The sequence below is a fragment of the Eucyclogobius newberryi genome, unplaced genomic scaffold (genome assembly GCF_026437365.1).
Source record: "Eucyclogobius newberryi isolate DKJ021-1_F unplaced genomic scaffold, fEucNew1.0.hap1 SCAF_9, whole genome shotgun sequence".
In the NCBI taxonomy this organism is placed as follows: Eukaryota; Metazoa; Chordata; class Actinopteri; order Gobiiformes; family Gobiidae; genus Eucyclogobius; species Eucyclogobius newberryi.
Genome location: NW_027316532.1, coordinates 29,180,393 through 29,208,332, shown reverse-complemented (window position 1 = coordinate 29,208,332; position 27,940 = coordinate 29,180,393). Strand labels below are relative to the sequence as shown.

At 40.0% G+C, this 27,940-nt stretch overlaps 2 protein-coding genes across 3 annotated transcripts; one reads left to right on the top strand and one right to left on the bottom strand.

Annotated features, from left to right (window-relative positions):
- Window positions 1-30: 30 nt before the first annotated feature.
- Window positions 31-22,742, top strand: ankrd13c (ankyrin repeat domain 13C). Its single transcript, XM_072439296.1, has 13 exons — window positions 31-554; window positions 1,503-1,544; window positions 7,659-7,763; window positions 11,517-11,602; window positions 13,668-13,713; window positions 14,780-14,846; window positions 16,116-16,260; window positions 17,338-17,469; window positions 18,379-18,540; window positions 20,631-20,710; window positions 20,791-20,889; window positions 21,044-21,144; window positions 21,218-22,742. The coding sequence occupies exons 1-13, from the start codon at window positions 173-175 to the stop codon at window positions 21,346-21,348; spliced, it is 1,578 nt and encodes a 525-aa protein (XP_072295397.1). The 5' UTR covers window positions 31-172; the 3' UTR covers window positions 21,349-22,742.
- Window positions 22,743-22,878: 136 nt separating this feature from the next.
- Window positions 22,879-27,928, bottom strand: srsf11 (serine and arginine rich splicing factor 11). 2 transcript variants are annotated; one of them, XM_072439294.1, is made up of 12 exons: window positions 27,646-27,925; window positions 26,910-27,043; window positions 24,994-25,103; window positions 24,834-24,920; window positions 24,717-24,763; window positions 24,405-24,538; window positions 24,256-24,331; window positions 24,077-24,190; window positions 23,882-23,971; window positions 23,730-23,801; window positions 23,426-23,609; window positions 22,879-23,319 (listed from the first exon to the last, which is right to left on the bottom strand). In XM_072439294.1, exons 1-12 carry the CDS (start codon window positions 27,759-27,761, stop codon window positions 23,122-23,124), a joined length of 1,362 nt encoding a protein of 453 aa, XP_072295395.1. In that variant the 5' UTR covers window positions 27,762-27,925; the 3' UTR covers window positions 22,879-23,121. The 2 variants fall into 2 exon arrangements, with proteins under 2 accessions (XP_072295395.1, XP_072295396.1); XM_072439295.1 differs by having other exon boundaries at window positions 23,143-23,332; window positions 27,646-27,928.
- Window positions 27,929-27,940: the final 12 nt, after the last annotated feature.

The window sequence follows — 27,940 nt, the reverse complement described above, 5'->3', positions numbered from 1 at the left end:
CTCGGCCCAGCGCCCCCGTGACTCCCCGGTCGCGTCGTGTGGATGCGGCGGCGCTGTCGTCCGCGTCTCGGTGCTCACTCGCGGCCGCAGCAGAATCGCCCTGATCCGCTCGGAGGCTCCTCGTCCCCGGCGGCGGCGGAGGGAGAAGAAGGAGGAGGAGAAGGAGGAGAAGATGACCGGAGAGAAGGTCCGCTCCCTGCGCAAGGACCAGCGGCCGGGCAAGGACGAGGATCTACTGGAGCCCGACGAGGAGCCGGCCACGGGGACTTTCACTGCCCCCAAGGCGAGTAACAAGAGCAGAGCGAGTAAGATCTTCAGCAACCACAAGTTACCCAGGTCCTCCTCGTCCCCGCAGCAGCAGCAGCAGCAGCAGGAGGACAACACCACCACCACCACCACACTGTCCACGGCCGAGGTCAGAGACGACAACAACAAGAACCCCATTGTCCGAGCCGGGCAGGACTATCCCGTGCACGAGTGTGTCTTCAAGGGTGACGTCCGCCGACTGTCTTCTCTCATTCGCACGCAGAACATAGCGCAGAAAGATGTCCACGGTGAGTTGTCCTGCTGTTCTGTGTTTGGTTGCGGCTAAGAAGAAGAAGAAGAGCCTGTAAATAATAGCACAACGGTCCACTTCTATTGCACATTTTGTTGTCTATGTCTAAGTGTCTATATTGCAGAAAAAAAACTATATTGCTGAAGGAATTCTAGGTAAACAGTCATATAGAAACTAGCTTATGCCACTGATTCAATCATCTTAAAGCAGGATTATCCCCCCAAGTCAGTCACACAAGCTATTTACTTGACTCATGTACTGCAGGAAAATGACACAAAAGTTCCCTAAGAAAAGTGATAGATATTGACCGTCAAAAATGTTCTCTTTCTGTCATTTATTGAACGATAAGCCAATATAGATAGGAGTTATCTCGTGACCTGCCTCGTATTAGCGTGGTAAGTCCCGATCTCTCAAAGAATAACAAACCCTCTTCAACATAACAGGTTTGAGATGCGACTGCTCTACTGTAAGTTATGCATGAGATACTCTTCAGTTGAATAAAGTCCGACACTTACATTTATGAGCGCTCTGAAGGTGCCTCTGTGTTAGACAAACATTTGCGCCGAGCTTTTTACTTGAGAAAGATTAATAGTGCAATAGCCTATAGATTTTAGTCAGAACATTGGCTCTAAATGTGTGGATACTGTCCCCATTTTGCCAGGAAATGCTTGGCGGTGCTGATCTGGCACTCCGGTTTTCCTGCAGGACGCATCAAAAGCTTTTAAAGCACACATCCCCCAACACTAGCCTTTTATCAGCAGCACATTCAGCTCGAAATTGTCTGTGCATTTATGTCTTTACCGTATATTTACGTCCCGGACAGAGTTCACACACTTTCGAAACACGCTTTGACTATAACAGTTCTACACAAAATGCTATATGTTACTATGTTATGTTACTTTATTCCATTGTTTAGCTGCTGTAAACGGTTCTTTCCCTTCTGCAGGAAACACACCCTTGCATCTTGCTGTCATGATGGGACAGAAAGGTGAGCAACTAAGTCAATTTATATCCCTCTTAAATGTGTTGTTTTGTGGTGTTTTGTTTTTTAATGCCGCACTAAATCCCCCCCTTTTTTTTTTTAACCTATTCCTACCGTCAACATTGTTTTGGCGTATTTGCAATAGTATTTACTTTTGACATTTCTAAGCGATAGATCAATCGGCTCTGCCAATCATGGAAATATTGAAGATTCTCTATAATCTCCACGGTAAATCATTGTTTGGCTTCTCAAATAATCATTTTGAAAGAGGAACGACGTCAGATGGACTCCCGTTGTTGCACAGTAGTTTCCTTGCACTTGGTGAACTCGAATGTATGATAAAATATTGACGCCGTGCCCCTTTGAGAACCCGTGCTCGCGTTCAAGGAGGCTTCGGGACGTGCTTTTGAAATTTTAATCTGTCTTTTTTGGCAGCAGACCCTCTGTGAGCCAGCCAAGCGTAGAGTTACTCGTGTCGCCCGTGTGTCTATTTGCTTAGCGTCTGCCACTGGAGCATAGTTTGGATTGATTTCACATTTGCGCCGCGCGATCTGTTTCACCGGAGTGGAGCTCGTCGTCGTGCCCCGTGAGTGCCGGTGATGCAGACGGCCCGGGGCTGTGGCGGACGGGGCACGGTGGGATTGATCGTGCTAATGTGCGTCGCCTGTCGTCGTGTCACGGCGCTGGCCCAGTGTCCTCTTGGGAGATTCAGACCAGGCGTGCAGAAGGCTGGAGATGAGATCATAGTTTTGGGTGTGGCGGTCTTGCTGGGATGAAGGCGCAGCGTTGGGTTTTATTGTTTTGTATGCGGCCCTGGAAATGGGACAGATGAATTTATAATCGGACTTTGACGTTAATCTCTAAAACTAGTCGTGTGTAATACAACGCGTAATTGTTTTGAATATGGCAATATTAATGGCAATAAGAAAATAAAAAGCTTTAGCCAAGGCGATGTCAGAGTTAAGCCATAGGATCTGATCAGTAGGGCTGCAATAATTAATCAATTTATCGTGACTAATCAAGTATTAAAAATACTCATAGTAATATTTTACTACAAGTGTATATATACAGACTCGTACAAAACAATAACAAAAATGGCCGCATTAATAAATCAAAATGTTATTTAGAAGGATATTTTTGGCTCGAGCCATTCCATGGTCTTTGTTCTTGCCAGGTTTCTTATTTTTATTCTTATTATTCTTCTTGCATTATTGACCCCCTGAACATTGATGAAATGAAATTTAATAAATATTCAAAACAATGTTGATGTTCCTTACGGTCTCCACATAACACGCCCTCAAAAAAGGCTTAATTTCCTGTTTTTTTTTCATGGAATTGATGTACGGAGCTCATATTTCACTCACTAATACGTTTTTATGGACTGATTGGAAATAATGAATACCCATGTAACAAATTGACTCTCTAGCGCCCCCTACCCATTGTGTGAAAAACTCAACATTGTCTGATTTGTTTGAAACTCATGGATTATATTCTCCTCGAGACGCCATGAAAAAAAGTGCATTGCAGATATTGTATATTTTCACAATTGGCCAGCAGGGGCGCAATGAATGCCTTCACTTCCTCTTCCGCTTTTATTTTGATGGAACGTTTCCTCTCGTGCCGTGGTCTTAGCATTAGCGTTAGCATCAGCATTAGCGGCGGGTCTCTGTTGCTAGATGACGGAGGTACAGGGAGGTGGTCTAAAGTCTCAAGAATAAAGTCTAAAGAATAAAGTCTTAAGAGAATGCAGTGTCGGGGCAATCGGCATCAAAACACGGTCGCGCGGGAAGTCGGTTGCGCGGCTTTATTTTATTTTATTTTCCTCAATGTAATTTGTAAATATTCTCTGTGTTTAATCACCATATTTCAACCTGTATTTAGTTAAAATGCTCGCTGTACAGAAATAATAATTAGTAGCTTATAATAATAAGAAGTAGAATAATTGTCAGTGATAGGATAGCCCTTCAACTAAAAATCTGCATGCAATATCATATTGGAAACTTATTAGCTTAGACTTGTCAATCAGTTACTCAATTACTTGTGCTTTGCTTAGGAAATGGCTAGAAAAACATGCATTCTTACTGTAAGTGGGCTTGCCTTTCCTCAGATCTGACTTGTAACTTGGCCTGGCAGCACCACCTGCTTCTGTCTCCATGAAGACAGATGTTTAATTCAATTCTGTGGAACATTCCTAGTGAAGGAATAACACCTCCATTTGGGCTGTAGTTGACTAAAGAAATGCTCAGTCGACTAAAGACGTGCTCTTTGCGTCCAACATAGAAATGGCACATTTATTTGAAAAAGGCAGAATAAACTCATGATTTTCTCTCAAAACTGCAGCAAACTCTCTCAATGCCTTCTCCTGTCTGCTGTGGTCCACATAATCCTTGAAAGCAGAACTGAGTCAAATTCTTATTGAACATCATTTTAAATCCCTGTGATGGTTTTATATGTATTTATGATATGCTGTCTCTCCGGGTAAAACCAGCCATGCAACATTTGCCGACATCGACCCGAAGACGAGTCTCCCGAGAAACCCTGGCTCTTTTTTATGCATGGCATTGTAACATGTTTTTGTTAGTGATTATACTGACTTACTAGGATAATATGATAATATGATATGACTATGGATTTCCACAAGGGAGCTGCAGCGGCTCTATCGCCAGAGTTACTTAGTTCTGCTTTAAAATCCAATAGAAATAATTAGTTGACTGATACAAATCTTGATTGATTTATATACCACCGACCAATTAATCGACTAAGAAACTAATAGCCTCCTCTTCATGGAGACGAGCAGGTGGCAGGCCATGCATCAGAAAAGTTACGCTTTTAACTCGTCTTACTCTGATATTGTGTGCAGGCTTAATTCAAATCCCTCATTAGATCAGTTCGTCTGGCTTTGTACCTGCAATGTAACCGCTTCCCGGAAACCTGCTCTGAACACTGCTCCTGACTTGTGGCATCCTGTTCCGGGCACATAATTACATAATGTATATCAGCCAAACGTTGTCATTATTATTATGCAATCATTGGATTTACCCGGCTGATAGATGGGCCACATGTGAACTCGCATCAGCCACTAAGTATCACTGCACTTTTCTCTCTTTTATCAGATTCTCCCTCTCCCTGGATTAAGGCAATGCAGCGGAAAAGATGTATGTTGTGCAGTTGCGTGTGAGATTTAAAAATGAAATGGAAGTCGGTGTTTGTTCTCTGTGGCAGTCAGACTTTGGATGTTTAACCTGTGGTCGAAATATATCAAGGGCCAATCCAGCTGCTGCTAACATTGTTAGACTGACGTTTTTTAAATGGTCAACTGGAGATGGGCAATGTTATTTAAAGGTAAAATTTAATAATATCAAGTATATAGTTTATAGTTTAAAAATGCTACAAAAAGAGTATACAAAGACATATAGAAAAAATATATATACAAAGAGTATGCAAATGAAAATAGTTACCCTTAGTGATTTTTTTTTTTTTTTGCAGTTTTGTGACTTATTTTCTCAACATTTCACATTTGTCTGATAATTAAACCTCAACTATTACATTTAAAAATGGGCTTCTTTCTTTTTTCTGTTGGATTGACATCATTTCGTTTGACTATCGTTATCGGGAAACACCAAAAAACGTATCGGGATATCAATTTTTGTCTGCGTCGCCCGCCCCCAAGTCAAACACATTTTCAACATTGAGTTTTAGAAGAAGAACGGAGTTATTGACAAACATTAATTTATTTTTAGTGTGAATATCTCGATAGCGAGTCAGATGATATTATGTCAGTGCAATCAACAAATTACAGAGGCTGAGGCATAAAAGCCATAAAATATGAAATGTCACTTTTTACGTTCTTTCCAATTACATTTTCAATCATCTCTTTTTGCTGCATTTAAAACATATTGCAAACGATACACACTGTACTTAAATCTAGCATATACTGTACATCTTTAAAGCCCACATTCACTATATTGTAAATGGGGCTATTTCTATGATCTTCCCACCTCTGTTTATTTATGACTCCAAAGTGTTTTTTCTTGGCAAAAACCGGCACAAAGAAAATGTCAACACTTGGTTTTTAGTCACAGTTGTTTTCTGTTGTTCAGTATGTAATAATTGTGTCGCCTGAATGGCATTATGATAGCCCTGTTTTTGTTTTAATTCACACAAACGCACTTTTAAAAGCAGCTCCACCGCAAACCCTAGTGCACTTCTGAGGATTAACGCTGTGCTGGGACAGGTCCGGCAAACTGTCGCTGCAGAATCTTAACCTGTTTGTCTAATTACACATCGTCTTTAAGCTCCCAGCAAACAAACAAAAAATAAACGTATCGTCAGAATATTTTTGTTTATTGGTACAAAACTACATAATTTAATGAACAACAGTGAGACAACCGTTTCCACGCCGAATTGGTATTTTGTCAGATGGCTAAACAAAGACGGAAAAAAAGAAAATGATAAAATTGAAATGGTTTGAATTCTAATTTTTTTAATCCACATTCTCCTTTTGTAGCACATGTTTATATCAAAACTGTGGATTAATATTGTAATATGGACGTTTTTCTGATTCCGTCATACATTTTTTATTCCCTTTGGACGTTTAAAAAGGAGGAATAATATGTGTGTTTTGAAATACGAACTCGGAGAACCGGCAGCTAACGAACTAGCTGGAAATGCTTTTTATAGAATTGCTGAAAAACAGGTCCAAACTTGGGAGCAGGCGTGTTTGTTTGGATGACTCACAGGGTTAAACTGACAGAAAGGCAAGCAGAGCACCTGTGTGGGAAATCGTCTGTAAAAACTAGCAAATCTTTAAATCCCACTCTCCCACAAAGATGCATCCTGTGTGACTAGACGGTGAGCAAGTGTCCGAGTCTTTGCTTTCAGTTTAGAGTTGTCCAGGTGCCAGGGTTTTTAATGAATAACGTCGCCCACAACAGAACTGACAACCAAGCCGGAACAACAGGCTTGAGTTTTGGCAGCCAGTAGTTTGCCGAGGGGCCGCCCCAAACGGTAAAAGGGATTTGGTACCGCACTTACTGCTGATGTAGTCGCAGAAAGCGGAAGAGGCTTGCTGGCTGCTAGCCCTACTTTAAAGTCTGTGGTAAAAGGTGAAGAATGTACGATGGAGTGGATACGAAACCGCAGATGCGCGCGTTAGCGGTGGTTAAGTGATGACAGCATTGTTGAAACGTCTCTATATTATATACATAAGTGCAGACAAATAAACACTGTAATTTGAGTGTTTGTGATTAGCAAATCCTCTGCAAACAGCAAGATGAATATTTGAAGTGTAGTTATGTCTTAAACCTGCCAACTTTGTCGTTTAGACCTAGACTTGTCCGGAAATGCATGAGATTCTTATAGCTGTTTATAATTCAGTCTTCTCTCAAATGTTCTGGAATCATCGGGGCATGTTAAGAAGTAAACACTCTTAACTAAATGATCTTGAAGGATTTTAATCAAAGTGCAGTCATGATTGAAAAATTGCTAAATATTTTCAGAAATGGTTCCAATGATCATAAATGTTCTATAATAGCGAGGGTCTTATGACCATAGTTACTTCCAACATATGGAATATATTATAATTTTTTAAGATTATATATTATATTTTTTAAAGATTTTCTGGCCTGAGGGCTTTATGAGACAGTAGTCTAGGGACAATAGTGAAGTGGGGAGGGAGAGACATTCGGCAAAGGGTCAAGGCGGGGAATGGAACCCACGTCGCCGCAGTGGTAGCATCTGTGGACTGAGATTCAGTCATTTGTAATGGTCAATCAGATGCTCAGGGTTTTTAATTGAGAGTCTATGACGGTTTTTTTGAGAGTTTTTCTGGAAGCTTCAGAAACTTTGGGGACAAAAATTAGGTATTTTTGTTTTACCTAATTTCTTCTAAATGGCAGTTCTTTTGTTGAAAACAACTTTCATTCTGTTTTTGACAAGAAAAACATGAATATGGAGATCAAACAATTTGAGGAAGTAAATCACGATTAACTTTTCGATAACTTGGATTCATTCAAATGTCATGTTGACCCACAGCACATTTTGTTCTACTCTTGTATTTTACTGATTAAAAGCGTGTACATTCGGTGCTTTATAGTTTTGTTCCTCCCTTGTTCTCCGTAGAGTGTGCCCATCTCCTGCTGGCCCACAACGCCCCAGTGAAAGTGAAGAATGCCCAGGGATGGAGCCCGCTGGCCGAGGCCATCAGCTATGGAGACCGGCAGATGAGTGAGTTTCTGAGTGGCTCTGTTTTGTGCCAAAGGGCGCTCTGCACGTCTGCCAACACATCCCTTGCACACACTCGCATCGCACTGGCCCAGCAAATGATTTTAAGCAAACACTGTGCCGTTAATAGAGTTCTGATTGTATTTGTGTGAAAACTGTGATGAGGGGAGGAAATGACCCAATCATCAGATGCAAATACACACATGTCCGTGCCCATTCTTCCGGGCTGTTGCCTCCTAGAAAGGCCATGACGTGGGCCGGCCTCATTTGTGGTGCCGAGGGGAGACATTCCTGAAGGCCTTGTGGCTTTTGTGTTCACACGAAAAGCTTAAATTCATTCTGTTACTTTAGCTCCTCATAGGCTGATCAGGCTCAAGCCCCTGCCTCGCCCATTTCCCATCCACGGCTCATTGGCTGTTTGCATCGTGTTTTTTTACTTTCCGTGTTGTTTACCAAGTACAGGTTTGATCAATGTAAAATAATGGATTTGGGTAATTTCATTTTTTCCTCAGTTGTGTGATGGTCTGAAACGCAAACACAAAATATATGGTCCCTCAGTGAAAAAAACCCTTTACAGAACTGTAAAGTCGGCGAGGAAGTGTCTCTGAGTTTAAAGGTGCAATATGTCACTTTTTTGATACTTGAATGTTCTACAGTGTTTTATTGCTTAAAATTACCTTTGAAAAACATGCATTCTTTCTGTGAGCAGCTCCGCCTCTCTGATTTGACCTGTAACTTGGCCTGATGGCGTCACCTGCTTGTCTCCATGGAGATGCTAGATACTTTTAATGCCTGGGGTACATTCCTGGCAAAGCTATCAGGCCTTATAATTACTATATAGATTTATCGTTTAATAATTAATAGAACAAGTGGGGCAAATTTTTTGGGCATTTTATGGGTTATTTTTTGTTGTATGATAAGATTTGTGCTGCAGAGGGTCGGATAAGTAACTTCTTTGATACAAAATAAGTAACAAAGTGTTTTAATCTGCTATTTATTTATTGCAGTTCATGTTTTTTTAACAATATTATACATTTTGAAAGCAAGTTTACTTTTGGGTTATTGTGTCAGTACCATAAAGTAGTTACTATATCTTAGTTTATCGTGATAATTCAGCTGTATCATTGACACAAGCAGGTGGCAAACATCCATCAAAGTTACATAGTGCACTTTCAGCTCTGTGAACAGGCTTCAGGTGAATATCGGCAGTATTATGAACCGCAAAACGTGAGATTCTTGCACACAGATGATAAAAGCCCAAATCCAGTTTGTACTTATAATTTTATATATAACTATAACTTACACTATGATTAAAGTATAATCATAGAGTGCCATTTTAAAATTTCAGGGTATCAAATGACACGCCTGCAAACTGAGAGCCGTCCGCTGCGGGCTGCGGGCTGAGTCAGCTTTAACCAGGAGCAGTAATAGTGCACTTTGTTTTACACATGGGCAAAAGTCTGACTGGCCTGACCTCACCCACACAGCGGCCACAAAAGGCTCGCGCTTTTCACTGCGAAATTTCAAATTCACCTTTTATCAGCTTTTTCTTTCGGTTTGAACAATGCCGCCTTGTCCGTTAGACGCCGTTTCACATTCACACATTCCGGAGTCGGTAAAGGTTACTGCAGCATCCAGCGGCAGACACTCGTTAATGATCTTGGTGACCGGGAGCGTTGCAGCCCACGGCCAACAGCGACGCAAATAAAGTTGGCTTTTCATTTTCTAAAATTGAACACCGCGGCGGCGCGTCTCGCTATCCTCCCAACTGTACTGTGTCAGATCAGAGTTTGATAAACGATGTGTTATTGTGAATATTCCAACCATCATTATTGGATTAATGGCCGCACAGTGCCCTCTTGGCTGATTAATCGTCTCGGCGCGTCGGGTGACTTTGGGGTGGTTTTCCGCGCCGGTGCGGTTTGCTGGGTGGTCTTGTTTTGCCCTCTACTTGTCCCGGTTGTGCACATATTAGGAGACGCCCCATCCAAAGCGCTTCAACACTCATTAAGCCGCCCGGTCGTGATGCGCTCGCTGTTTGTGTGTGTGATCGGACTGACCTACATTTAAAACGGAAGCGTCTGATCCCTCGCTACTCTTAAGCTGGACCCCAAAAACATTCACCACAACAGGTAAAAAAGCAGGAGGAATATGCAGATTGCTGATGCTTTAAACGGTTTAATTAGCCATGTTTTGTACAAAAGACTGATCTAAAATTATACTGAAACCATGTTAAAAAAAATCAATTCATGTGTACTTTTTACTGGTACTTAAGCACAGATCTGGCTGCAGTACTTTTAGTTGTAATTGAGTACTGGTACATTTTAAGTCATGTAACTTTTACTCATGTACAAATATTCAGTACTCTCTTTCATCAAAGCTCATGAGATTCTAGAAGTAAATGTTTATGTTTATATTACATATTAAGAGTTTAAAGGCTATAAGTAATATCCATGATGAAATTATTTTTTGTCCAAAAAACAGAGTGAAAACGTAAATTCTGCTAAATGTCAGTTCAAAAACATTGAGATTATCATTTTTATGCATGTGTTTGACTAGATATTTTTAATTTTAGAGTAGTTAAATTACTCTCAATTGTATTCAAATCAAAATGATGGTTATTTAGGTGATCAAATATTCTCTGCAAACCAAGAATCTTCTTGGTATAAACAACAACTGCAAATTGTCTGTGTAACTTTACTCTAAAATGTTAATGTCAGTTTAAAATGTGCACTCTGAATTGATTTGATTTTTAAAATGTAAACCACAAATTTAATGCCAATCACAAAAAATGGGGGGGAAATGCAAAAAATATGAAAAAAGGAAAAGAAAAAAGAAAGCAAAAGAAAAAAAAACTAAATCACAATTACAATTTCTCCCCAAAATTGTTCTGCTTATTATTGACTGTGTGTAAAAAAAAGGCAATTCACTCATTCAACTTTCATTTTGCCTTTTTGCGGTATTTAACCGAACTGTACCAATGTGGTCTTAAATCTCCGGTGCCTTCGCCCCTCCCTCGGGTCACGACAGAGGTCACTAGCACAGCTCATTAACTTTCACGCCTGTATCTTTCACGCTTGCTTCGTTTGAATTGTCAGGCCCTGTTAGGATCACTGCAGGCAATGTAACGTGATTGATAGCGTTGCCTAGGGGTGAACAAACCCCTTGTGGCCGTGGGAGGTAAATGACAAGTTGTTACTGTAAAATTTGCCCTACTTTTTCCTATTGCTGCATAATAATTACACAAACAAAAAGCAAGCACGCACAATTCTGTCGGTGTACGTTGAATTTCACAGATTCACAGGTTTTTTCTACTTTTTCCTTAAATATGAAATCTTAGTAGGGGTGGGCGGTAGTGACAAAAACCTCTTAACAATATTTAGATGTGTCAGGAATGTGCCGAAATGTGACTGTAAATGTTTAGGTTGAGGCTTAAGTCGAGCACATAAATGGACTATACAATTAACCAGAAATATCACTTTACACGCCAGATGTTTCTGTCTCTTTTGAGATAATTTATAATTGTCTTAATTAAATTTTCATTCAACCCCCACCTCTACTTATAAGTGCTGAAGTTCTGGTGTATCTTGTCCCGTAAATGTAGTCGACATTTCAATGATGGCAGCGGCTAAAAGCACACTGGTATCACTTCCGCCATTGCCACTTTCCCCACTCGGCCACAAGGTCATCCCTAATGCTGTCGGTGTTGCATGTGCTTCTAATCTCCAGCTCTTTCCCCTCTTGTGTCCACTTTAGTCACAGCGCTGCTGAGGAAACTGAAGCAGCAGTCCAGGGAGACGGTGGAGGACAAGCGGCCCAAGCTGCTCAACGCTCTTAAAGAAGTATGACACTTAGCAGATAAGTTTTTTTTAACTATCACTTTTACTGCGGATGTAAGCTTTTATTAATGCTTTGAGTTCACGTGAATGTCAGTTTCTGCTGTTTGCACACATCCCACGGGTACTGCTTCAATTTAAATGCACAAAGTGAATGAAGTGAATGAAGGTGTTGTTTACCTGAAACTTGTAACTGGAAAAAGCAGGATTAAATTACAACTGATGTGTAAATTCGGCTGAATATTGGGCATACAGTACTTATTTCCGGTTGGAACTTCTATAGCTACTATTGTAATTAGATCTTGAATTCTCTTAACACGTGGATATCTTTTGAATGGTAACAGGAAGCCAGAGAACGCGTTAACAAAAGGTCATACAGTCCTGTACCTGGCTTCCCAAACATACTGCGTATTTAACGTGAACGCCACCGTTTTTGAGGTGAAATTGTTACGCGTTCATGCTTTTTTTCCCTCCACATATTGATTACTCTTGATTTATGATTTGATTATTTTTCCTTTTCAAAAAACGTCTTTCAGTGTTGCTTTCATGAACATGTGTCATTTAGCACAAAAATGATCAGATTTCATTCTCCAAAGTCCAAACTCTGCTTCAAACCGCATGCTGTAGACGTCTTGATTAAAAAATCCCAAGCATATCAATCTTCAAATTTGATGAATTGCCCTGTCCTAGGATTGGAGTGGCCACACTGGCTGTAGATTTAAGAAAATGTAAATCAACATATTTTAATTTTTCTAATGCATGTTGTGATGTGTTGTGTTTTTTTGTATGTTTAGCAGTTACTGGCCCTGAGCTTGAGCTATACCCTGTGTCTGGCTCAAACTTATTCAGTCAGACATTTCAGAGAACATCTATCACGTCTGTTCTCTCGACTGCTCCACATTAAAGAAACGCAGAGGCGAGCTTCAGCTGTCCAAAAGCACGACATGCAGGCTTTTAGATAGAGACCCGTCTTCCCGTATTTTGGTATTTTAAAATGTGGACGGGCATTTTCGAGTGCAGGGACGGCCATTTTATGAATAAATCTTAGGAAAAAAAGGGAACATTATCATTAAATCGGGCCGGGACGCATTTGACAATAGTCCGCCATTACACTTTATGGTTTACAAGTGAGAATTTGCATGCTGCGTGCTGATTGGTCGATGAAATTTGTGTGCTTGGCTCTGGTTGGCTGCCAAGCCGTGGTCTGGAGAATGCCAAAGCTACTTGTTTTTTCGCCTAGTCGGCCCCCGTACCCCCAGACAAAATGATTTTGACGGGGTGTTTTCAAATCCTATCTAAAAGCCTGACGACAAGACCAGTGAGTGGGGCCTTTAGAGGTTTTAGTTGTGTAGTTCCACTGACACAAATACAGTATGATTCTGAAGATGGCCAAAACAGTGCTGTGGCTTCATATTATAATGCGTGTGCCTTCAGGTCAGTTGTACTTCACCGACACCCCCCACATTACCGGAACGAAAGCAGCAAATGAAACTTGTATTAGTCATATTTGAACAAACCGTCGATACCTGTGGCATTAACTGTGGGCTGTTTTTAGAAATTGCAGAAGTAGACACAGCAGTAAACAGTTGCTGGGTTATTCTCGGCTTTTGAGAAATGTTGCTCCTTTGAGGTTTTCCTTTTTGTTCTCAATCTCAGGGTTTTCATTGCTTTATTAGTCCATCATGGCAAGACTTTAAAAAGAGCCCCTTAAATGATTTCAACATGAAATGCAGTGTGTGCAAAACTTGAGACGCACTCGTTGCCTGTTTAGAGTGTTTGGCATTTTGTGAGTCGCGTGAGTAGAGCAGCTCCTGTAGGTCTCTTATCACTCTGTAACCCACGACATTGACCCTGTATTGACCTGTGGCAGTCGGCTGTGATCAGCTTTCAGCTCTTCACTCCGGATGGAAGCAGCTGCCTAAGCTGGACTTTCACTTGACCCTAAAAGAGTTATTGAATGTTGTCATATTTATGGTTTTTGTGTTGATCTCTTAGGATTTAATGCCACGCCTTTCATGTTGTCGAGTTCCTAATTGTATTTAACACGGTCTTTTATTGTATTCCAAAACAGCTTGGAGACTTTTATTTGGAGCTCCATTGGGACTTTCAAAGTTGGGGTGAGTGTTATATCTCAATAATATGACAGCAAATGTACACGTTTGTATGTGGTGCTAGTACAGTGTGTTGTTTGCATCTCATCTTTAATACTAGAGGCCCGGTTTCCTAAAACACATGTAGATCTTTGCGAAGCCTGAAGTATGTATTATAGTCAAATCATATACGGTTAAATGCTTTAGAGGCGTTAGGGTTGTCAACAGTATCAAAAATCAGATATTAATCAATAATAAAACTAGTATCAAAAATAGATATTAATTTGAACCAATTTGAAGTATTAATACAAAAAACAAATTACATGAAAGAACATTTGACCTTTCCTGAAGTTTTATAACAACCACATGGAAATGTAACAAAGTATATGTTTAGTTGAAAATTACACAAATGTTTTTTTTATTATCATTTAATTAAAATTGAGTTTGAAATGTTGGTATTGTGACAACACAGAAACATAATATTATGTCTTCTCTCTGAGATGGTAAATTGTCCTTGTCTAAAAGAGATTGTGATAAAAACAGAGCAAAAATATTGAACAATAACAGAAATAAGATTAAATACATCACTATTTTCACCTTGAGCCATGAAGGACTTTCAGGACTGATAAACATCTCTGTTTCTTACTTTGAAATGACATTCAGTAAAGCTTTTACATCACCGACATGTCAATACTCTACATATCCTGTGCTGCCGATGTCCAGCGGCCACAATGGGCCTGTTATGTGACCTGACATACAATGCCACATATTCAGAGACATTCACTGGACATTCTCTGACCCATGAGCTTGAACTGTAGTATATTAATGTTGTCACTTTTAATAATCGAGTTAAAATGTGTTCCTTAAGAAGAAATGTACTAAATCTACTAAATCACCTTTGACTACTAATTTGTTTTGGGTTCATTTTAGTGACACCCAAGGACACATCTGAGTTCAAATAATGCAGACGATGTGGCGTACAACATATTGAACATAATTTCTAAATCTTATTGCTTGTCCCGTTCCCACCACCAACGTCTGTGTGTCTTCTTTACTGGGCAGGAGTTCTAAATGTTGATGTTTCTTATTGCAGTTCCTTTGCTCTCCCGAATACTGCCATCGGATGCATGCAAGATCTACAAGCAAGGCATTAACATCAGGCAAGTCATAGCGACAAACATGTGCCTTTAGAGATACTTCATCGTGAGAGCGTTGCAAGGACAAGCGTTCATCGTGAAACCTTTTACAGCCGCATCTTGTGACAAACTCTCATTGTGTTTTCTGTTATCTTTGCTTTTCTGCCTCCTCAGTCCACACCCACTTTAGGGAACTAGAGTGTGAAATCCACAACCGCCAAGGCACCTGTCTTTGGCTGTCACTTAAAAAGACAAACGCTCCCGGGTGGAAAGGTTCAGGAATGTTTTATAGAAAAGTCAGAATCTGAAACGCACCCCTTTATAATCATTGAATTATGTCCAGCACGACATTTGTTTTCATAATTAAGGATAAATCAACAAGTCAATGTATGATTTCAACACGTTTACTTAATTTTACATTATTTCATTTATTTGAACAGATTATAGAAGCTAATTTGAACATAAGTATAATAGGAAACACAAGAAACAACGCTTATTGTGCACCTGCCCAGCACATTCGTGTCACAGATGTTGATCAAATAAATCGGATAGTAGACACATGCTAGTTTACATCCAATGCACATAAAGAACTCACAAGAACTATAAGAAAAGGAAAAAAACAACATGAATAATAACCAATCCTATCCAATACATTAAATATCCTCAGTTTACTCTAATTAATTCATACATTTAGATCTGTTATTAATAATTGCGGACATTTCTGATCTCATCAATAATAAATAACATGTACATACCAAGGCGCTTCAATATTCAGGAACAATCAACTATACCCTACCTGTAATAATATTTTAGAATTATTTAAAATTATGATGATAAAGTATAAGATGAACCTTTTTAGAATAATCCAAGTTAAATAATAGATCACCACTTGATTTCCATATGTCATCCTTGTGGGTTGACTTGAACCAAAATGGTATAAAAAGCATCTGTGCATTTTTATTTATTTACTAATCTACAATCATGGTCCTTAAGTTGCAATCTAATTGAGTTGTGAGATATCCATATTTCCCCATACATTTATCTCAATAGTTCAAAGAGAACTACAAAACCATTAAAAATATGTAAGTCATGATGTGTCTACTGGGTTTACAAGGTAGGAGTAACGTTTTAGTTCTAAATTGTTCATTTGCATTCAGACAGAACTATCAGACTGTCACTGATCCCACTACACACTGTTCACTCTGCTCTTCTCGTTGCTGTCACTCCTCATTCCAGGACAAATAAAAGAAAGTTAATAATTGCTCATGTTTGTGTGCGTCTTGGTACTTTCAGACTGGACACGACTCTCATAGACTTCAGTGACATGAAGTGCCAGCGTGGAGACCTCAGCTTCATATTCAATGGCAGCGCAGTCCCCTCCGAGTCCTTCGTGGTGCTGGACAATGAACAAAAGGTTTACCAGCGAATACACCATGAGGTTTGTGTGAAAACAAACACACGACAAACACTGCCTGAAATGTTATCTTGATACATTTACAACAATGGCAGCCTCGCTTTATATTGAATAACTTCTTCTTCTTTGGTCTTTTATGGCGGTTGTTATCCAAGTTATACATTACCGCCACCTACTGTAATTGTACGTCTAGACTTTATTCTTTAGACTTTATTCTTTAAAAGATTTTATTCTTTAGACTTTATTCTTTAGACTTTAGACTCCCCCTGCCTGCCTCTGCGAGGATGTTATGGCTTTGACTGAAAGAGAACTTTGAAAAAAAGTTTTTCAAAATAAAATAGTCTTGGCCTAAATACTCTATACACACTCCATGGTATGGCATTAAACTTCTTATCTCCATGGAGACAGGCAGGTTATGCTACCGAGCAGAGTTAGATCTGTGGAGAGGCGACTCCAATCACTGTAAGAATGCATGCTTTTCAATGTATTTTTATGCAAAAAAAATGACTCGTTCAGTTCCTGATCTGATCTAATATAAAGAAAACTAGAAACAACATAAATAAAACAAGAAAATCCTAGAATGGGAAAGTGTGAAGGCTTGTTTTTTTTCTAATAAAGAATAATCAAATACTTTATCCTGAAAACATTGTTCTAAATGATTGGCCGCTCAAACGTTTTCCTTCTTTTCCCAAGTGAAGATATTCTGTTTTCAAACTGGTTCCATACGTAAAATGTAGTATACACCTGTTTTAGAGAGGAATTCTAAAAGGGAATGAATATTTTCTGTTCATTATATACAAAAGTATCAAATCAAATATTGGTTATCTGCCTGTTTTTTCCCATAACATTTGTATCAGCCTAGAATGTTTATATTGTTTCCTTCCCTTTCTTTATAATACTAAACTCGTTTCAGGATTTGTCAGGAACGCTGTGGTCCTTTGCTCATGAAGGACACTTTGTCCCCACTCCATTTATTTATTATCATTCCAATCAGTCCTTGTAAATGTACGACTACGTAACAAACCAAAAAGCATCTGATTGAATTTACTCTCAGTTTAATGCACTTAACCTGACTCGATTGCTGTTGCGTGTGCTTTCCAGGAGTCCGAGATGGAAACCGAGGAAGAGGTGGACATTTTGATGAGCAGTGACGTTTACTCCGCCACATTATCGACCAAGTCCATCACCTTTTCGAGAGCACAGACCGGATGGCTCTTTAGGGAAGACAAGACGGTGGGTTTAAGCCTCTTGACCGTTACCACCTCAAAATATTGTTGTATTTTCTGTCTGGGTCAGAGGGGGAAATTTCCTGGATCTTAAGCCCCAGACAGACAGACCTCTAAAGTATGAGAAAATAAGCCCCCAGATGTGCACTCTACCTTTTTACTCCGGCTTGTTTTGTTTCAACAGTTTTGTTGTTTTCCTCCCCTTTTTTAATGTTTTATTTTGACAGGGGAAAAAAGATCTTTTTAATAGAGACAGAGTTGCTGTTCGCTATTTCTTGCCTCGTGATGCCATTGTCCCGCCCACCTCAAATGTGTAATTATTTGTACAGTAATTGCCGTTAATAACCCCCATATGCCATGCATCGGTGTAATCAGAAAGATCTCGGCTCCTTAAATCAAATCAATTCCAGATTTAATGAGTTTGTTTGTTTGTCGTGTTGTAGTTTTTGCTCAAAGCTTTCACAAAACGGAGGCAAATCTAACTGAAGCTACAAAGTCTATGCATCATTGGAAAGCACCAACCAGCTGAATTCAACCATCTCATAATAATTAGTCGAAGCAAGCAAACCGTCGGTCAAAGAGTGCAAGAAAGCACAAAGTAATATCTCCAAATATGTATTACTTTAGCTGTTTGGCATTAATACCACTTTTCCAAACAAAAACTTGTGTAAAGCAGTAAAACCCAACTTTTTGAGACACTTTAATATTGTTCTCCATGTGCCACCCCAGCCCCACAGAAATGAATTGGCTGTGTTCGACTCTTCATTTACTTACATCAGCCGTGTAGACCATGGGCGAGAAAACGTCATTTTAAATGTCTTTTTTTTTCCCCTGCAGATGTGTCCAAAACAGCAGCAATAGACTGGACAATATTGGTCTGTGCGAGGACTTACTGTAGCGTTTGTCTTTTCTTTAGGAGCGTGTTGGAAACTTTCTGGCAGATTTCTACTCCGTTAACGGGCTGGTGCTGGAGTCCCGCAAGAGACGAGAACATCTGAGCGAGGAGGACATCCTAAGGAACAAAGCCATCATGGAGAGTCTGAGTAAAGGAGGACACATCGTCGAGCAGAACTTTGAGGTAAACGGCTCTCTGTACTATTACATGGAAGCGTTGCTGCCGTTACTGCTGTTGCTGAACTTTAATAGATCCATCTAAATCCATTTCTGGATAAGCAAAAAACACATGTTGTTTGCAGAGATCCAAAAACTATGTTATGGGACTTAACTGAGTTTCTTATCTCGCATTCCTTTTTATTTGAGTAACAAGATACACTCTGCATATAAACAAATCCAACCAAGGAATACAGATGTCCAGTATGTGACCTGCATGAAAATAGGCCTGTCATGTCATATTGCAAATGAAAATAAAACATTAAAGCAGTAAAACTCTAAATAAAGCATTAGCTGCTACGCTGGAAAACTGTCCAATCTTAAATAAGTTCAAAAGTGATTGATATAATAGTATTTATCTTAATTCAAGTATATTATGCCAGTAGAACAAGAGAGTTCTGTCTTCAAGTGTAGTAGCTTATTCTTCTCTTTGTTCCATCGTTAATCTTACTTTAAAGGAGTAAAAATTTACTATACAAGATAAATACTACTTTTTCCAAGCACTTATTAACTTATTTTATCTCCAGTGCAGTGCATAGAAAAGACAATGATAAGTCGATATAGTAGTTATTGTGACAGGCCTATTTATGGTTTAGAAGCAACTGTCACAACCTAATTCACAATTATGTAACGTTTCACGGTTATCTGTTGATTTAGTTTGTTACTGTTCCAGTGACGCCGGGTTAGTTTGCTATTTGACCCCAGCCATAATACTACAACATTATTGAGCAAGCAAAGTAGTACTTATTTCAGGTGGCGCACGTCACAATAAAAGCTGTTTTTGATTTATCTGTAAAACATCTCCAGCACAACCACCAGTCCTGTCCGGAAACGGTCCTGTCCTGCTGGAATCTTGGGGTAGGAAGTCTAAACCAGACCGCACAGTTCTGTTCAGATGGCACAGACCTTTATCGACCTGCTTGCGTAACCATTTGCCCAATGTATTGTCTTTGGTCCTTGTTTATTAGAACTCACTTTGCCACTGCCCATGCCACTTTGCGAGAGTCTCAACACTGCCATCGTGTGGTGATGGACACAGCTGCACGTTCACCCCTCCACACTCAGCAGAATGTTTCTAGTGTTTGTCTCGACACAAAGCACAAAGCCACTTACACCGAAGCCTTTCAACACCACTGGACTTTATTGTTTCCCCTTTTTTTGTCGTCGGCATTGTTTTGTCCGTGTGCCCTTTTTCCTTTTGTCATGAATGAACATGTTTATTCAGTGCTGAAGAGGTTTAGTTTTAAAATTCGCTGTGGAGAGGGACATGGACAGTAGATTTAGTCTGGATGTGTTTATCTCAGTCAGAGTTAGCCGTTTGCCTGCGGAACGCTTTCAAACAGGGCTTCAAAAATTGATCGCACGACTGAAGCCCAAAGCTGATGTTGCTCTGGAATGATGGAGGGGTGGAGGGGCATACCGGCCGCTGAGATCAGGGCAGTGTTTTCTCTCTGGACCACAACAGGACTGAGCCAGAGAGCGTTTAGTCAAAGCAGCAAACTGTGTGTGTGGTTGCAGCTCGGAGGCAAGATTCAAAACAAGGCGGCGTGTGTCTCCAGAACGTCCTGCTTGTCATGTGCAGAAGAAGCGCTCTCTTCTTCTTTCCATTAGTTTCTGTCCTAGATGCTTTTTTTTACCGCGCTCTTCCTCCTGACAGAATTATTCCCTCAGTATTCGGAACCATCGTGTATATTTTCAACTAATTATTTCTGTATTGCCCAAAATCACAGCAGGAGTCGCGCAGGGGCTTCACAAAATGGTCAATTTAACGAACGTAGTCCTTGATAAAAGACAAGCAGACTGACTCAAAACAGTGGAGACCTAATGAGTTGGAAATACATCTCACCACAAGCTTAATACCACAAGCTTAATACTTGTTTACTTTTAAAAACAAACAGAAAATGTGATAAATTATACATTTTGGTGTGTTTTGTGGTTGAGCAGCAGGTGGTTTGGATGAACTGACCCCCTCTAGTGGTTCTTTTTTGCTTTGTTTATTCATTTCAATTTCATGAAACGTGTTCAGGCTTCACTTCTAACTTTTAATGTGTTTCGCAGCCAACACGAAGGCAATCTTTAACCCCTCCAACGCCCAACACGATATCTTGGGAGGAATACATCACCGCTGACAATGGAAAGTGAGTGATGGTTCACAGCAGTGATTTAAATACCGTATGTGTTTGCTTATATTTCAGTAACAAATTCTGTTTTATTTTAGAGCTCCACATCTTGGAAGAGAGCTGGTCTGTAAAGAAAGCAAAAAGAACTTCAAAGCTACAATAGCAATGAGTCAAGATTTCCCTCTTAGCATTGAATCGTAAGTGTTTGGATGTTTCAGTGTTCGGTCAAAGAAAAGTGTTTTTTGTCAAAATAAATTACCTGTAGTTTAGAGACTTTTCAATTAATCACTTAAATTTGTAGTTCACGCCCTTCTTGTGTGTACTGTACGTGATGAGACCCTTCTGCTTTAGGTTGTTAAATGTCCTGGAAGTGATTGCACCGTTCAAGCACTTTAATAAGCTCAGGGAGTTTGTTCAGATGAAGCTCCCTCCAGGCTTTCCGGTCAAGCTTGGTAAGTAAACAATGAAAATACTTAAATAAAAGAAGAAAGCAATGGTAAAAACATAATGCATCTTTCCTTTCAGACATCCCTGTTTTCCCTACAATCACGGCCACAGTGACATTTCAGGAGTTTCGCTATGATGAGTTTGAGTCATCTATTTTTACCATTCCAGAGGAATATAAAGAAGACCCGAGTCGCTTTCCTGATCTTTAACTTCAAATTGAACTTGCACCAAAAGAGGGCAATTCTTTACCTCACAAAAAATAATTTCTCAATGGGAAAAGACAATGAAGCATTCATAAGTATGAACAATCTTAACCGCTTGGGCCTGTGAAACAAAAACTCTCGGCACAAATGTGAAGAGTAAAATTACTCTAAAACCCATGCTCTGTGTGCCAGAGCAGCGACGGGCATTGAAGATTTATATTGACTGCAGTTGCTGTGCGAATGTTCACTCAGCAAAGATGAGCAGTGAGTTAATCCTTTGTAAGTTTGTATGTTGTTCATAAAGGGACTGTATTTAAGTGACTGTAGTCAATCACTGATGTATGAGGGAGGGATTCCACTAATACTTCAATAGTTTTCAGCGAGGACATTGTTATACAGATAATTTGTGGCGTTTGTCATAGAAACGAACAAAAATAACTTTTTTAGGTTTAAAATGTATTAATTTATTTTATTTTAATCTTCTGAAAGTTAGTGACGTTCCAAAGATGTTTCAGCTCTTTCAATGCGGACTATTACTACTTCAGTGAAGTAGATTCTTCATAGATGACAAATCACATCCACACATTGTATTGTATTGCGTTGGACACTTAATCGTGCACTAAAGACTCTTCTGAGTGAAAGGCTTCACTGATTAACCTGTCCTGAACTTTACAATGTCTGTTCAGACAATGTTGGTATTGCTTCAGATCAAAGATGACGGAAAATCACACAAGTTTTGTACCAGTTCAGTCCAAATGTGAAGTGTTATACATTTACAGATTACATGGATGTTCGCAAAAATTTCTGTCCGTTTTACAAAACGTTTATCTGCACAGAATGTTAATATCATACATATTTTGTGAAAGATACATGGTCTTATGTTTTGGTTTTTGGTGAGGGAAAATATAGATTTCTGTTTACTTTAATGAGTAACTGTTGCTATTTTTGTACAGACTTGTATTGTTTTCAAATTGTCTTTTCTTTGAAAATCACAATGAAAATCTTAATGGATGCAAACTATGTATTTACATAAACGTGAAAAGCACAAAGAAATGTTAATTTAAAGTCTAAGATAACATTGGTGTCCTTACATCTGCTGCTATGGCGTTTGAGCCTCACTGTGGACACAATGTTCCTCTTCAGAAGCTTCTTTGGTCTTTTAAGTTGAATGCACATCCATATAGAACAGGCGATTTAGTAATTAAGTTTTATTTTTGTCAGTTCTGACCCAGATATTGGGTATGTGCCTCCACACAAAATTTTGAAATTGTGTTAATTATAGCTTCAGGTTAGTTACATTTTACTCTAAAATGAATCACCATCCATGTCAATTGTACAGCAAAACTTACATCTGCTACACTATTTTTATATATAAATACTAAATAAAACCCAACATGCAACTATCTTTCAGAGCTTTCTTTGTACCATTGTTTTAAGAAAATGCATTACATAAAGATCACTTTTATTCATTGCTTTAAAAAAAACACAAAATGCTTGTGCATACAAAGGGGAGATGCAACATAAAGCAGACTCGTTCAGCAAACGGCAAGATACAGTGTCAAAACATAACATAACCCTGACACCAATATGTGTAGTGTGCTCTGGCAGGTGGACAAAAAGCAATGAATACCAACTGGTTTATAAAAAAAAAATACAACTATTTAAAAACATGTTTTAATCTTCATCCCCACTCTCAAAGAGGGCCAGGTTTATAGTTTAAAACATTACTTTCGAGAGGTTATTAAAAATATCAAAGAGCTGTAGTAAGATTGTGGTTGGTCAGTCGCTCATCTCCATGTCCTCCTGCTGGTGATCGTCACCGTTTAACTTGGACTTTTTAGATGCTTCAGCTTGGTGGGCGTCACCTGGGCCTTTGGGGGAGGAGTTTGAGTCGGAGTCACTTTTTCTCTCGTCTTCCTCCTGTGGTTCTTTGTCACTGCCGTAACCTTGTTCTTCTTCATCATAATCCCTGGTCACCTGTCAACAAACACTATGAAGTATAATGATTTGGTCTTGGCATTTGAATTTATTTCTCATAGTTGAAAAAAAAGTGATTGAAAATCCGGTAATTTCTCATACAAACCTTTACATCTCCCTTCTCACTGTCGGACTTGCGCTCTCGCTCTCGTTCGCGCTCTCGTTCCTTATCTTTACTTTTCTTCTTTTTGCTGTTGGAGCGCTCTCTCTCGTCCCGGATCCGGTCTCTGTCCTCCTTTCTGTCCCGCTCTTTTTCACGCTCCTTCTCCTTCTTCTTTTCTTTCTTATGGCTGAATACAAACACAATTGGAGAAAGATCTTGTAACATTTCTTTTTTTTAAATCCCCCAAAAAATTAACCAATCAACCCCTTTCACAGCTTGAATTTATTCACCGTTATGAAAAACTCACCGTCGAGGAGATGGAGATCTGGATGGCTTTTTCCGAGGAGAGCGAGATGCACTGCGGCTTCGTCTGTGCCTCCTAACACAAGAAAATAGTTTTTTTTTATATAAAAATACACAGTGCTTTAAAAGCTTTTGCAATCATATTTGACTACTCACCGAGTAATACTTCGGGACCTTCTCGCACTGCTATAGCTTTTAGGGGGCGTCTTTGATCGCTTTTTTGCCTTCTCCTCTTTCCTTCTGTCCCTTTTGAGGAAACATAAATGGTGAGGTAAATAATACGATTCTGCAAACAAAATGACCACGGCAACATTAAAAAAGGACTGCCAGAAAACAACAGACGACGAGCACCTGGAGCGACTACGGCGGCTTTTGTCTCGTGAGTGGGACCTCCTTCGTCGTGGACTCTTAGACCTCCTCCTGCTCCTTGAATGAGACCTGCGCCGTGGCCGACTATTTGACCGCCTGTCAAAAAGACCAAATTAAATTTTACTTTTAATTGTTGGATGTCAGTCAGCACCATTTCTTACCTGTGCCTCGAGCGAGATCTGGACCTCCTGCGGCGCGACCGTGACCGGGAACGCTTACGCTTGTCATCTTTCTTGCCTTTAAACACAAATTAATTCTGTGTAAAACATTAATGACAAACATATAAAAATAGCACAAAAAGAGTATTTACTTCCTGGTTCAATGGCAGCAGATATCAAAGACTGAGCTTCTCGCACTCTCTTCATTGCTTCTTCAATCTCCTTGCTGGAGGCATCAGTCTTTAAGCCTGAAGTTAAGCCAAGCCCTGCAGCCAAAGGATTCATTCTGCAAGTGGCACTAGTTAGAAGGGTTGTTAACAAAAATATTTCTGAAAGAATCACAATGTCTTACTTTGGGTCGATGGGTTAAGCCAAGCCCTGCAGCCAAAGGATTCATTCTGCAAGTGGCACTAGTTAGAAGGGTTGTTAACAAAAATATTTCTGAAAGAATCACAATGTCTTACTTTGGGTCGATGGACTGCATAAGCTTGAGGAAGTCGGCAGACAGAGCCTGAAAATGAAACGGTAAAATATGTGTATTTCATGAAGCGCAAAATTAAATCCATTAAACTGATCTTCACCTGAGGGTTCATATTAGCACCATGGAATCCCATGGCAGCCATTTGTTCAATGGTTGGAACTCCAAGACCAAAAGGTGAAGCTCCCATCTAAACACGTTTAGTTTAATAGTGGTAGAAGTAACGCAGGTAAATCACTGATATTGTTACAGCAGAGACTCACTGCAGCTAGAGGATTAGGTGTTGGGAGAAGTCCTCCTCCGGGCATCATCCCTGCCACAGCATTGGCTGGAGCGAGCAGCGACATAGCTTTAGATTCATCAGGAATCACTCCTGAAGAACAGAAGGAAGATTTCAAAATGTACTCAAGGCAAAGAAAACAACTTTCAAAACAAGACTTGCAGACAAGCCACCCCCGTCTAACTACTCTACTGTAAAACATTAAGGACATCCATTGGCTCTTGTCTGTAAACCTTGCTCCCTGACTTTTGTGTGAAAGCATCATTGTAGGATTAGCAGTTATGTTTTAAAATCACAATACACATTGTGGTCAACACTGCCAAGATTTTATCACCTGTACTTGTTTTTTAAGTCATGAACCAAACGTAAGCAAGCACAGCCAGTTGTCCCGCGGGATGTGCTCTCAACTTTCATTAGATGTTTTATGAACAATCGACTCACGCCGGCTGCTTCGCTATAAAGCACACAAAAACATTGAGATACAGAAAACAAAGTTGATTTAGGTGGAGACATTAGGATACATTTCAACATCGCTTACTGTCAGCATAAAAATAGCATATAAAATGTTTTATGAGTTTGTTGTTGGTAAATATCTGTCAGCATTTAATATTTCCACCCCAAAAATACTTACAAAATTTACCCACCAACTTTCACAGTTACTGTGACTATGAAAAAACAATAACATTTTAAAATAAAAGTATTTTATGGTGATGGGGGTCCATTTGCAATCTGACAATGGCGTATGATAGTTCAGGGAATAAAGAGAGGGAGAGACATTCTCTCACACACACACACACACACACACACACACACACACACACACACACACACACACACACACACACACACACACACACACACACACACACACACACACACACACACACACACACACACACACACACACACACACACACACACACACACACACACACACACACACACACACACACACACACACACACACACACACACACACACACACACACACACACACACACCACTTGAGAAACAGGATAAAACTGCAGTAGAAAAAACTGTTGGTGGCAATGTCAGCGGAGCCTGGTTTATAGGGTGGGCTGAACCAGGGAAAAGAACTGTAAAACACAACAACAAAAGAAACACCACCGTTAAATGTCAGATTTACCGTTCTTCTTTTGGAGAGGATCAATTCAAAGCAGTGACAACTGTGTGATACAGTTAAGCTTATATATTTAAAACTTATGCTTAGTGTTTGTGTCATTTTGATGTCCACTGCTTAATGCACACCTGATAAATGTCCTGACCACTGATCATTACATGTGTGTATAAATATACAGTTTGATGCTATGAAGCACTCGTTAAGTGAAACACACAGCTACAGACATATGTGCATTTTACCTGTTGCTGAAAAATGTCTTATTCTTCCATGATCATCTATCCTTATATACCTCGAAATGTAAGAGGATATAAACGTAAGAGGACCAATGATACAACCCACTGTGCTTAGTGTTGTGTGACTAATTGTGTTGACAAAATACAAATTAAAATGTTCTATTTCCATTTTGTTTACTGGAGAAAACGAGAAGGTGGTTGAAACCCTGATAGCATTATTTTTGCTCTAATCTCTTGATGGCGGCAGAGGACCACTTTCATTCCAGCAAGGAAGGGCTCTCTGCAAAGGACTTGTGCACTATGAAAACCGAAACACAAATAACAGAGAGAGAGAGAGAGAGGTTTACAGCTAGTCTGCAAGACATGGACACAAATATGTAACTTTCTGTTAATAACAAACCTAATTGGGAGGCTTGACAGAGCTATCGATTGGCAAGAAAAATAATAAGATTGCTGCGTTTTCAAATTATGATATTACAGCTAGATATTGTCAGCCATATTCAGAGTGAAAGATGAAGCACCCACCTTCTGCAAAAGGGACCACAATGAGAGCTCTGTCAACAAAGACGGTGTTGGTCAGGTGCTGCGACACTCCCACCGACTCCGGCTCAAGGAACTTTACAAAACACACACGTGAAGTCACAGGCAAGGGAGAGTCACTGGAAGAAAACACACACAAGATGGGCAAAGGGAAAACAACACGAGAGATCTGCTGGCAAGTTGCAACACATCGACTGAAGCTGATACAAACGCGAGATTCTGATTTAAAGTTCAGTCATCTGAGCATCACTGCGGAATCTAATTTCTAATCAGATTTAATATAAACTAAAAATGTGTTCAGCCGATTGTGTTAAGCCCCCGTGCATTGGATTTAGATCGTCTTTAAAAATGCAATCGTTTGAGTTAATGTCCCGCGCTGGTCTTGTGTCCGTCACGTCTTTGGGCTTTAGGCGGGCATTGAGCGGCAGCTGCAGAGGCAGTGCTAGCCGCAGCTAGTTCATTCATCGTGGGTAATTCTCTCAAACGACACAGACTGACTTTAACCGGGTTAAAACAGAGCTCGGTTTGACGGTGCGATCGTGGACCCGTGTGCGCCACTTTGCACGAGAATATGAAGTGTTTTTGTAAGACACTAAACACTGACCCAGAGCGTTAGCATTAGCATAGACACGGGGCTGATGTGAACTCCAGGCCGCAGAAGGAGCCTGGCAGCTCTGTGTGCTGTGTGATGCTTGGGGAGACCCGGGTTTGTCATACTCACTCCGGTGGAAACAGCTTAAGCTCCTCTATTGTCCCGAGGAACCCGAACAAGGTCCGCATTTGCTCCGAGGTTGTGCTCGGGGACACATTTGTCACCTGAATGACGTGCGTGCTCATTTTACCTGTCTTCGGCAGCGGCTGCTCCGACACGAGACGGACACACGGAAAGGCTAAACTAGCACCACGTTGCGAACACAAATGCTAAACAAACGCATCAAAATATTCTTTTCTCATACGATTCAGTATCGGTCAGTGTTTGCTGCTGTGGAACCTGCTGTACCCGGGGTTGCCAATAC

Bases quoted from the DNA above. Each gene is read 5' to 3' on its own strand.
- srsf11 (XM_072439294.1), bottom strand. From the start codon at position 27,761: ATGAGCACGCACGTCATTCAGGTGACAAATGTGTCCCCGAGCACAACC. The intron at 24,191-24,255 runs GTAAGAAATGGT...TCTTTTTGACAG, and splicing joins AGATCTCGCTCGAGGCACAG to GCGGTCAAATAGTCGGCCAC. The intron at 23,802-23,881 runs GTGAGTAGTCAA...TTCTTGTGTTAG, and splicing joins AGGTCCCGAAGTATTACTCG to GAGGCACAGACGAAGCCGCA.
- ankrd13c (XM_072439296.1), top strand. From the start codon at position 173: ATGACCGGAGAGAAGGTCCGCTCCCTGCGCAAGGACCAGCGGCCGGGC. The intron at 1,545-7,658 runs GTGAGCAACTAA...TGTTCTCCGTAG, and splicing joins TGTCATGATGGGACAGAAAG to AGTGTGCCCATCTCCTGCTG. The intron at 11,603-13,667 runs GTATGACACTTA...ATTCCAAAACAG, and splicing joins TGCTCAACGCTCTTAAAGAA to CTTGGAGACTTTTATTTGGA.